This window comes from Vitis vinifera, chromosome 14 (genome assembly GCF_030704535.1).
Source record: "Vitis vinifera cultivar Pinot Noir 40024 chromosome 14, ASM3070453v1".
NCBI classification, from domain to species: Eukaryota; Viridiplantae; Streptophyta; class Magnoliopsida; order Vitales; family Vitaceae; genus Vitis; species Vitis vinifera.
In genome coordinates this window covers 13,402,331-13,414,610 of record NC_081818.1, presented here as the reverse complement: position 1 = coordinate 13,414,610, position 12,280 = coordinate 13,402,331, and the positions used below count along the sequence as shown (strand labels likewise).

Genomic DNA, 12,280 nt, shown 5'->3' with positions numbered 1-12,280 from the left:
TAAATAACTTACAAGTAAGCCTTTCCATTCTATCCATGCAAATAATTAAAGGGACCATCAACCTTATTGACTAACTATCTATATTCTTCTCAAATCTTACCCATTTACACATAATCATAAATTAAATGACAGAAAAATATTTATTTATCAAAAATAAAAGGAATAATAAAGAAAAAGAAATAGAGTTATAAAACAACTTTAAGGGGAGTATTTCATTGATCTAAGTCTCCTATTTGTAGAAGTTAGAAAAAACCAAAATTAAATACAACAATATTTAATTATTTATGGGAAAAGTAAAAATCATCATGGCAATTACCCACATGCATTAATAATAATAATATTATTAAGATTATTATTATTATTATTATCATTATATAATATAAATTCAATTATTTGTTATTTTGTGACTTTTATACCTAATCACTAGCTTGAATTTAATTAACTCAAGATGTTAGTTTTTTATGATGGTATGAGTGATTGGGGAGATCATGTCAGCATTCATTAATGGTCATATCAATTACTCTCTAAGTTTAACGCTAAGTAACTATTCATTCATCCTTTAACCTTATAAAATAATTGGTTTTGCTTTCAAGATTGATTGCAATGGAAGATAAGAATAATAATAGGCATGTTCACAAATCTCCAGGTTTTAAAATTTTAACTACATTTGAGCATTATCAAATTTTGATACAGGGTTGATTTCTGAATATTTTACTTCGAAAAAACCAAGTGATCTTCCCCCGTGATGTCAAGTTCAAACTAGTGCAAGGTTATCTAGGCAACCAGAACAAATAAGTGGGGTAACGTTGGAGAGAGAGAGATCTGGTTGGCAAAATTAAAGGAAGAAGATTAACGGAATGTTATTACTTATTACCTTCGTTTATGGTGAAACAAGTCATAGAAAAAGAAGATTAACCAGTCCTGTTTCATACTCTATGTTCAACAGCAATAACATGATTCATTTCACAATAGTTTGAGGCTCCAGCTTTCAGGCAAGGCCTCGCCTTTCCCAGCCGATTTTACCCACTGATGGAAAAAGTTCTCAAAGGCCCCCAGGGCCACGGGACAATTAAAACAAGGGTCAAAAGTTTGCTAACCCCAGTTCATTTCACATGGGAAAGTTGGAGAGAAGCATAATTCTGGGGATGCTCCTGGAGTAACCTTATCTGTAGAGCAAAATGACAATGACTTGGTTAGATGCTACACCACAAGTGTAATGTTCTTGGCAGACCGAGTCCGCGACAAACTTACATTAAACTACATACGACATTATTGATTGTGACCCTCTCTCTTCCGTCTCCTTCAATTTTTCTTTCCTTATTTATTTTTATTTTTTTTCAAGAGAAATAGTAAACGATTTTGCTTGGTGTAAAAGATTTTGCTTGGTAGCTTCTGTTCTCCACGCACGATGGCCACTAAAAGTCAGAGTAAAAAAATTTTAAAAAAAAATAAATGAAAATGAGAGGGAGAAGGAACACATGCATCTGTCCATACACACTTCCTTTGTTTGTGGTGTGCGCAAGAACTTTGGAATATTAAATTAGAAATGCCCCACTGTCTCAATAGTCATTGCGCTATATGAGCCAGAACTATGGGTGGAAAGGACTGGAGTATGGTGTCAACATTATACTCACAAACTAAACAAAGAATGAGTTTGAACCGAAGAGAAAAGCATGTTAGGTTATTATTTTTAAAACATATTTAAAAATATTAAAAATATGTTTAAAATATTTTAGATTTTCAAATAGATTTTTATTTTATAAAATATCATAAAATAAATTTTAAAAATTATTTCTCATAATTGTTTTAAAAAACAATTATCAAAAAAAATTTCTATTATTCTTTTTTCATTTTAAACGTTGTGAACTATCGACTTTAAGCTAAAAAAGTTAGGCTATGATACAACAGGCTCTCAAGCAATTCAAAAGTTTACATTGATTGGACTCTTATCAATTAATATACATAGATTTAAAGAAACATACAAACCTAACATGAAACTCTTTCCAATTCTTTTTAATGGCCATGAGGTTTATATATATATATTGGAGATATTGGAAGTCAAAAAGACCCACTTTTATCTCTTTCCGACAAAGTAACTTTAATTTTCGCGTCAGCCAAATGAAATCTCCAAGCCATGATACAACCAGCTATTCCCGATAGCAAAGTAGAACCGAAGCTTTGCTGGTAGCTAAGTGCCGGAAAGTAGACTTGAGGGCGCAGTAGTGCGATGCGTACAGTTGTTTGGGCGTGTCTTCATTTGAAAAAGCTATGCATAAAAGCAGTCACTCAATGAACGTTACCAATAATGAAAAAGAGTAGATACCTTATTGTGCGAGGAAAGGTCTTCTTTACCTTGAAAATACCAAAGAAATGAAAAAAATATATTTGCTTTTCACCTATTTGGGTTGTCATAGTCTATATGGTTTACACCTAGTTTGGAAGTAATTTAGATCCTTTATCTAATGTGGGACATCGTGTCTCACAGGATTGTGATATCTTACATCAAATAAGAGAAATTAGTTAATTACGCTGTAAATGTATGACTTTCTCTCAATCTATTGAACTAGTTTTAAAGTTATGTATATCTACATACTTCCAAAGTAATTACTTACATTTTTAAAAATAATTTTCAAAAGTTTGTAAACACTTAATTTTTATAAGAAAGTGTTTAAAAGCATTAGAAAAGCACTTCTAACTCTCTCCTCAAAGTTTCTTTCAAATAAGTTGTTATCCATTGATGGCCAAAAGAGTTAGAATTATCATATTTTTCACGGTACAACGATGTTAAAGTTATCCAACATTTTAAAGTTTTAGTTGTTTCTTTTCAAGACTTAAATAGTTATTTGGTAAGGGTTCTATAATGCGGTTTTTATTCTTTTAAACAATTTTTTTTAATAACACGTAATTTTTTCCAATTGGTTTTTTTGTAGAATTTTATTAATAACCGAAAAGTTGGAACTAAACAACATATAAATGTAGAGTATCTTTATGAAAAATGCATGAAAATAAAAACTGTTTTTTATATTTGAATTATTAAACAAAATTTTATTTTAAAAACTATTTGTAAAAAGAGTTTGAAAATTATTATAAAAAACATTGCCAAAAAATCCTACTTGTCATCCTTCCCAAACTTTGATGAAAGCATGTTATAAAAGTTGAAATTCATCTCAAATGGATTCCGAAGTAAAACTCTAGTTCTTAAAACACAAAGGATTTACTAGTTACTGATTGATTAGGATGTTCTACCTTCCGATCTAAATGAAGAGGGTAACTGAATTTTATTACCTTGCTGTTTGGTGAAACAAGTCAGATGTGAGGTTTTGAGATTGTATCCAATGAGATTCTTCAACCCAACAGTTAGGTATAGCTTGACCCAGTAGATTCAACAGCTGGAATTTTAATAATTGGGATAAACCTAGGGTGCCGTGCCAACCGCCAAGAAGTCATGGGTCCACTTTTAGCCAGAACATCGTCCGGTCACGGGATGTTTCTAGTTATCTTGCCACCATGCATTTCAGCTGCAGTGCCTAATAGGCTAATAGCCTACTCATCACTTGGTTGGGCACAAAAAGGAACTTCTGCCTGTTACTGCTCAGCTCCCCCACTAAATCCGAAGAGAATGTAGATACAATTTAAAATGACTAAAAATTCAATATGTTGATGGATGCTCATTTTAATATTTTCTAGCTGTGCATTTTTCCCTATCAATGCAAGATTAAAAATGATAATAAACTTTAGAGAGACATTGTTTGTAAAAGGATGGTGCTAAGATATTTTTAGTATACTATATATTTTTATTATATAATAAATTTTGTTTTATGAGAAGTCAGTTTTTTCAAAAAATAAATTTAATATATATATAAAAATAAAAAATCGTCTTTTAAAAAGATAAGTTTAATGTAAAAAAAAGAGTGAATTATGTGTTTATAAAAAGCCGATTTAATATAGAAAATACATTCATATTTTGAGTAAAAAATGAACTCTTTGATGGCTTTAAAACATGAGTTTAACAAGCGAGTAGTATCTATCAAATTGGTTTTGTATTTATTTTTAAATATATTTTTTTAATAATAGTGCTAAAAAAGGAAAATGGAAAAATATGTAACATGTAAGGGTGCATTTGGTTTGGGTAAATGGAAGCTGGTTGATGGACGGGGCCTAGAGACACACGTCTATATATATAAAGAGAAGGCCACTCAACGCAGTGTTTGAAGTCGAAATCAGAGAGGCTAGGCCAGACAACCCATCTCCATCTTCCCCACAACCCTCCATCTCCACCTCCATCTCTATCTCCACCTCCCGAGCATGGAACCAAGGACACTTCATCTCCTCCCACTTTTCACCTCGCTTGTTTCTCTCTTATCACTCCCTCTCCCTTCCCACTCCTCCAATGACGACTTCGTCTTCATGGGGTGCTCCCAAATCAAATACACCCCAAACTCACCCTACGAGTCCAACCTCGATTCCGTCCTCACATCCCTGGCCAACTCAGCCACCTACTCCACCTATAACAACTTTACGATCATGGGGTCAAGCCCACAAGATGTGGTGTATGGACTCTACCAGTGCAGAGGCGACCTTTCAATGCCGGACTGCGCCACATGCGTCGCGCGCGCAGTGTCTCAACTGGGCTCCCTCTGCTCCCAAACCTGTGGTGGCGCATTGCAGCTACAAGGGTGCTTCGTCAAGTACGATAATGACACATTCTTGGGAGTGGAGGACAAGACTGTGGTGCTGAAGAAGTGTGGGCCTTCAGTTGGGTACGAGGCGGAGAGAATGGGGCGGAGAGACGCGGTGTTGGGGAGTATGGGGGCTTCAAGTGGTGGGTACAGGGTGGGTGGGTCTGGTGATGTGCAGGGCGTGGCTCAGTGTGTTGGGGATTTGAGTGTCGGTGAGTGCCAGGATTGTGTGTCGGAGGCCATCTCACGCCTCAAGACTGACTGTGGAACGGCCGTTTATGGCGATATGTTCTTGGGCAAGTGTTACGCCAGGTACACCACTGCTGGGGCTCACACTTATGCCCACCCTAACCATGGTCAGTCTACTCAATTCATTCTTCAAGTCCTGATTCCGATTTCTGATCATTCAAACAAGTCATTTAGAGTGAATCATATTGTTTCACAACGCTTACCCATACATAAAGATTTCCTTGTGCTAATCTTCTCAATTTATTCATCCTCACTCAATATGATATCAGATTTCTTACATACAAAAAAAAATATTAAATTACATTACATCATTGGCTACGTGTTAATATCACATCATGGGACGAGGCACTCTGCATTCAATCCCAAGAAAAAAAAAGAGGGTTTTTGAAGGTTCTTCTTTTAGCATTTATTTGAGTCCTTTCCATATCAAACATTTGAGTCTGGAAAAGAATCCCATTTTATTTCTTATTTGCAAAGATGGAAGCATATTTTTCTTAATTTCATTTGAATAATTCCTTTTTCCAAACTGTTTCTAATCAAATGCAGATTCATCTCATGATGATGGTGAGAAGACATTTGCAATTATTGTTGGATTATTGGCAGGGGTTGCTCTAATAATCATTTTCCTTACTTTCATGAGAAAGGTGTTTGAGGGAAATGGTAAATTCCTTTCCTTTTTTTTTCTTCTTCTTTGGTGTATTAATTATTTGTTCTGAAATCAGAATCATAAAGGACTGAATCAATGATTCAATAATGAAAAGATGCAGGATTCATGATACCTTATTTGGGTTTCTTTCCCCTGATGCAGGTAAATAATTAGACAACTTTGTGAAGCCCTGCTCCTGCAACTTGCTTTCGATGGCTCCTTTTCTTCTCCTCCTCGCTCAAGATGTCAACTTTTTCTTTTTGTTTTTTCCCTTTCTCATTTTGAGTTTTCTTTCTTCATATTTCTCTACCAAAAGGAGATTAAGAAAGAAGGATGAAAGGAAGTGTCTAGGGGGGCAACTCCCCTGCTAAAAACAAAGCTAGAAAGGGAAAGAAGATTAAGATTCCAAGCTGGCTCTCCATTTAAAAGATTTAATGTTATCTAATGTGAAGAAATGGCATATTCTTTTTTGTAAAGGTGCAGATGGTGCTTTCTTCTTTTTCCTTTTTCTTTTTTTATTTTATTATTATATATGTTGTTTCCTGCTTTTGATTTTTCAGTGACTTGAATTTCTATGGCTTTTTGGACTTCTCTAGATTATGGTGGATTTAAAAGCTCTATTAAAACAGGTCAGAGTATATTCTATGAGATATTGAAATGCTTTAGAGTGGAAAAGGTTATTGAGAAAAGTAGATGATTTTCAGAGGGGGCTAATATTAGAATTTCAACCATCTTCTCAGGGGGCTAATATTCCACCACTATGTCTAGTATTAACATTTGATTTTCAGAGTGCTGGCCCCCCTTTCTGGCATGTGCTCTTTGTCCTCCTATCCATGTGACTCTTGACATTTTGAATTCTGTCTTAAGGACCTGTAAAATTCATTAATATTTTGTAATTGTATCATAGAAATCATATTGTTAATTTGAGTCATCTATATTAATATGGCATTGTTCTTTCTTAAATCCTTGGCTTATATTTGGTTTCAAAAAATACAAAAGGAAATAAAATAAATGTTAAAATATTATGTCTTATACTTGGTTTTAGGTACGAAAAAAATTTCAAATATTGTTAAAATTGGTTAAAAACTTAAATATTTTTAATTTATTTGATTTCTATATAGAAGAGCTAAAATAAATAAAATATAAAGAAAATATTTAGGTCTAGATATATGAAACTATGACGAATAAATAGTTTGTGAATTAAACCATAATTCAACCTTTATTATTAATTTTTAGTTTCTGCCCCATAAAATAAAATACACAAAACCACATGGGATAAGATATGAAAAAACCATTGAACAACCACTAGGTGATTCAAAAATCACAGGATTAATCTCTTGACTATTAAATAATTTATTAGCTATGAAAAAATGGTATACAAAATTACTTGACCGAATGCACTTAATCCCTAGAATTTTATAAGATCGATAGCACCTATACTAGTTTTCCATGGCCTAGATGTAGTAATTGAAAAATGATTTTTTTTAATTTTTTTTTAAAAATGACTTAGAGTCACCACTTATTTTTGTTTTATTTTTTTTTAGGGAAAACAAAATAAAAAATAAAACCCTAAATGTGACTCTTTATTTTGAAAGAGGTGGTCTACAAAAAAAAAACCAGATCGGGTTCGAGGGTCAGGTTACTTATGGGGAAGGTACGATAAATACCGTAGTACCCCTCTAAGTCCCTAAAGATGAGTCTCTACTAATAAAACGAGGCAAGTACGACGATTGATAAGTAAATCAATGAATACTGAATGAAAATCACAACGGAATACCCGAATGAATATGAGAGGCAAAGAACGTACCTGAGTGATGAACTGATTTATTTCATGGAAAGTAAAGGTTAGTGAACAAACTCAGAGTAATCATGTGCATATCACATAACAGAATGAATCAATAATGTATAGCAATCAAATTAAATCAATTAATCAATCAATCATAAAATCACATATGTTGGGCCCCCACCAAAGCCCAATTTATTTTGCATGAATTAATATCACAAATTCCATTATTTTGGAATTATGAAAAATTTATTCTTGCTTATATAAATCAAGAGAGATAGAAGATTATTTGAAAACCAAAGTGGAATTAAAATTGTTCGAGAGAAAATTGGATTTTGAAATTTATTTGAAAATTGGAGTCTCGAAGATTACTTGAAAATCGGAGTTTTAAAAATTAAATTTAAGAATTGGAATTTTGGATATTAAATTTAAAGATGTCATTTAAAAAAAATAAATAAATAAATTTGGAAATTGGAATTTTGAAATATTTATTTGAAAATGGCATTTTAAAAATTAAATTTGGAATTTTGAAATATTTGAAAAATGGTAGTTTTGAAAAATTATTCGAAAAATGGAATTTCGGAAAATTAAATTTAAAAATTAGAGCTTTAGAAAATTATTTGGGAATGGAAGTTATAAAAATTAAATTTAGAAAATGGAGTTTTGGAAAATGGAGTTTAAGAATTGGAATTTTTGAAATTAAATTTGAAAGAAATTAGAATTTTGGAAATTAAATTTAGGAAATGGGATTTTAAAAATTAATTTTTGAAAGAAATTGGAGTTTTGAAAATTAATTAAGAACATTTTGGAATTTTTTGAAAAATTATTTGAGAATTGAGATTTTGGAAATTAGATTTAAAAACCTAAGTTTTGAAAATTAATATTTAAAAACGTGAATTGGGAATTAAGAAAGATATGAGGCCATTTAATAAAAAAAAGAAGATGGGCCCACCAAATGTTAATGGTGTATGCGGAGGCCTTATATTTTACAATAGGTAGTGTACAATCAAATTGTACTTTGTTGACTTTTTTTTTTCTTTTTTCTTTTGTTTGGCTTGCTTTAACCCTTCGTTTAAAACCTCACTCATTATATTAATGTTGTGAACACCGCAAATTCGTGTAAGCTGAAAGTTGCATTGGCCCATAGTCTCACTTTGCCTAGCTCACTTTAAATCACAGAACAAATGCCCGTCCTCCATTGCAAGCCAAAAACAGAGGAAAATCACAGTAAGGAAATAACCATAGAAACAAAGCTTAAAAGAAACAATTTCAGGCTCAATAAAACATGATGGTTTCTAATACACACTAAATCGGCAAAATGAAACATAGAAACCAACATGAAACAGTGTTTAACAATGTGAAAAAAATTAGGAAAACATGAAGTTTGTAGTGATCAAACTTGGACCAACTCCCCCTTGGCTTCTCCCTCTATGTTTCTTCTTCTTCTTCTCCCAGCTGCTTTCTCTGGCTCTCCCGAGCAGCTTGTTTTCTTTCTTTTTTTCTTTACTTCCCTCCCCGAAAAGCTTTCTCTGCCTATTTTTCTTCTTCTTCTTCCAGCTGCTTTCTCTGGCTCTCTCGGACAACTTGTTTTTTTTTTTTTTTCTTTATTTCCCTCCCCGAAAAGCTTTCTTTGCCTATTTTTCTGCAACCCCAATCCCCCCTCTTGGTTCAGCTCACCCCCCTCTTTCATTTTCTCTCTATAACTCCCCCTAAAAATCCTCCTTTTTTTCCTCCCAAAAAAAATGAAGACCCCCCTATGCCAACCTTCACCTACTCTCTGTTTATCCCCTCTTGCAAGTCTTCACCTGTTCCAGGCATCAGTCCGTCTCCATCCTTAACCACCACCATGGCAAGGTGTGGTGTCTATGGCCACATGTCCCAGCATGCTCGACTCTTCCAGAAACCAGCCCCCACTCTTCCAAAAATGCTGCCAGCTCTCCTGGGATTGTGACACCTGGTAAAAAAACTGCATGGAAGAGGAGACCTAAATGGGGGTCTACAAGTACTCCTCTTCTTTAATGGATCCTCTAAAGGCCTACATTTCTATGCAAGTCCAAACCTTTTTCTAAGCCAAGGGTATTTTCAAGATTGCCTTAAAAGTATAGAGATGGAGGTTAAGGATCTATTTGGTAATAGTTTTCAATAACAATTTTCTAATTTTTAGAATTAAAAAATTAGAAAACATATTTGGTAACTAGAAACTGTTTTCTATTTTCTATTATCAAAAAATATAAAACATAATATTTTTAGAAAACATCTTTTAGTTGTTTTTTGAGAGTTGTTTTTATAATTAATTATACAAACATATATAATAATTAAAACTAAAGCCTTAGATTTAAAAATTATTTTTAAAACATATTAAAAAATATTAAAAATATGTTAAACACATTTTAGGTTCCCAAATAAACTTTTATTATACAAAATATCAAAGAACAGTTTTCAAAAATTGTTCTTAAAAACTATTTTTTAGCATTGTTTTAAAAAAAAGTTGTCAAACAAGGCCTAAGCTTTTGGAGATGACAATAGTTCTATTAGATGTAATTTAATTTAATTTTAAAAAACTAGCCTATTGATATTAAGAAACCCTAATGCAAATATAGAGAGTTTCCTCGCTTAAAAAAAAAATCTAAAAAATAGATTTTCATAAACAAACATCCTGGCCAAATCAAGTTTGGATATCATGTCATTTAAACTTTGTAAGATTTAAACTCAGTATGCATATCGCACTTCTTAAAACTCCATTTGTAGTTAGGTTAAAAAAAGGGATTTAGATAAGTTTAAGATAAAAACAAGTAAAATGGATGAATTGAAAAATGATACCCCTTACAAGATTTTTTAAAACCACCAAAATGAGAAGTAAATTTAATTAAAAAATAAAAGAAAATATTAAACAAATATAAAATTAATATGTCACAACCACTACTTTTCTTTGAATGGAGCAGGTTGCATTAAGTTCTATCAGTTTAAAACTTGGAAACAAGTTTTTCCAGTTGAATCTTATCCAAACGTTACGAAGCAGTTTTAATTATTCTAAGTATAGAACCATCAACTGCCGGATTTCATAGCTTGATGTTGAATCTAATGAGCCCTAACGAGACCAGAGAAAAAATGAAAATGCATGAGGGACAAAAAATAGAACTACGGCCAACCCGCATTTCATAGTTCAATTTTGAATTAAAGAAAGAAATGAGAAATTGTAGGATTAAAAAGAATATGATGTCAAAAACCTTGAATCTTCATATTCATATAAAATGCGAAGTTAGGATTTGTTTAGTAACTATATTTTTAAGAATAATTTTCTATTTTTTTTTAACAAAAAATTTAAAAAATACGTTTGACAACCAAAAACTATTTTATGTTTTTTGTTCTTAAGAACAAAAAACATAATTGTGGACCCCGCATTTCAGCTCATGCGTTTCCCACTCGAAGGCAAGCTCGATTTTTATTCGAAAAATTTATTTTTATTTGATTAAGAAAATTGACTTGGAGTCGCCACTTATTTTTGTTTTATTTTTAAAAGGGTAAACAAAATAAGAAAGAAAAACCCTAAGTGTGACTCCTTATTTTGGAAAAGGTGGGTCTACGAAAAACCGGATCGGGTTCGGGGGTCAGGTTACTTATCGGGAAGGTACAGTAAAGACCGTAGCACCCCTCTAAATCCCTAAAGTCGGGTCTCTACTAATAAAATGAAGCAATCAATGGCAATTGATGAGGGAATCAATGAATACTCAGAGTGATCATGCACATGTGGGAATCTAAACATGCGTACAGAAAATGACCCGAGCGGGTGTGGATGCGTACCTGGGCAGTGATCCATAAAACGTTATCAAGAAGTGAGGTTAGCGCACAATTAAGGAATAATTTCGAGCATGTCATAGAGTAAAATAAAATCGATCATGCATGACAATTAAATCAAACAAACAATCAATCAATCATAAGGAAATCACATATGTTGGGCCCCCACCAAAGCCCGATTTATATTGCACAAATTAATCTCACGAATCCCATTATTTCGGAATTATGAAAATTACATTCATGCTTATTAAAATCAAGAGGAGCAGAAGATTGTTTGAAAACCAGAGTGGAATTAAAACTATTTGAGAGCAAATTGGATTTTTGAAATTTATTTGAAAAATTGGAGTCTCGAATATCACTTGAAAATCGGAGTTTTGAAAATTAAATTTAAGCATCAAAATTTTGGATATTAAATTTATAAGAAATTTGATTTTGGGTATTGAATTAAAAAAAATGAAATTTTGGAAATTAAATTTGAAAGAAATTGGAGTTTTAAAAATTAAATTTAGGAAATGGAATTTTGAAAATTAAATTTAAGAGTTGGAATTTTGGAAATTAAATTTGAATTGGAAATTTGAGAATTAAATTGAGGAATTGGAGTTTTTTTTTTAAAAAAAAATTAGTTGAGAATCGGAATTTTGGACAATTACTCTAGAATGAAATTTTTATAAAAATTAAATTCGAAAATTTGAATTTTGAAAAATTATTTAAAAATGAAAGTTTTTAAAAATTTTAAATTTGGAAATTAAAATTTTGGGAAATTATTTGAAGACTAAATTTAAAAGTGGGAATTTTGGAAAATTGAACTTTGATATGTATAAAAAAAAGAAGAAGAATTAAAATAGAAATGTGGGTTGCACGCGTAAATAGAATTAAATTGGGTTTGGTGGCTGCATGGGATAATAGGAAGAATGGAAAATGAGATGATAGTGGTGGGACCCATCATTTAATTGAGTTTTCCATGCCAAAAGTGGCCATGAAAGAGTGGGCCGGGTGCAAAGGTTAAAGACTTATTTAAAAAAAGAAAAAAAAAAAAAACCCTCTCCATTTTCAACAATTTTGAGAGGCCTTTTGAACTGGGTTCATAGAGTTCTGCAAGTGGGTTTTGATGGGGAGATTTACAAATCC

The 12,280-nt window shown here is 32.1% G+C and overlaps 1 protein-coding gene across 3 annotated transcripts; it reads left to right on the top strand.

Moving 5' to 3' along the window:
- Positions 1-4,189: 4,189 nt before the first annotated feature.
- On the top strand, positions 4,190-6,133 carry LOC100259932 (plasmodesmata-located protein 7). Of its 3 annotated transcripts, XM_002263821.4 has the most exons (3): positions 4,306-5,035; positions 5,475-5,588; positions 5,737-6,133. In XM_002263821.4, exons 1-3 carry the CDS (start codon positions 4,306-4,308, stop codon positions 5,742-5,744), a joined length of 852 nt encoding a protein of 283 aa, XP_002263857.1. In that variant the 3' UTR covers positions 5,745-6,133. The 3 variants fall into 3 exon arrangements, with proteins under 3 accessions (XP_019080262.1, XP_002263857.1, XP_059598762.1); XM_019224717.2 differs by lacking the exon at positions 5,475-5,588 and having other exon boundaries at positions 4,190-5,035; XM_059742779.1 differs by having other exon boundaries at positions 5,475-6,133.
- The last annotated feature ends 6,147 nt before the right edge of the window (positions 6,134-12,280 follow it).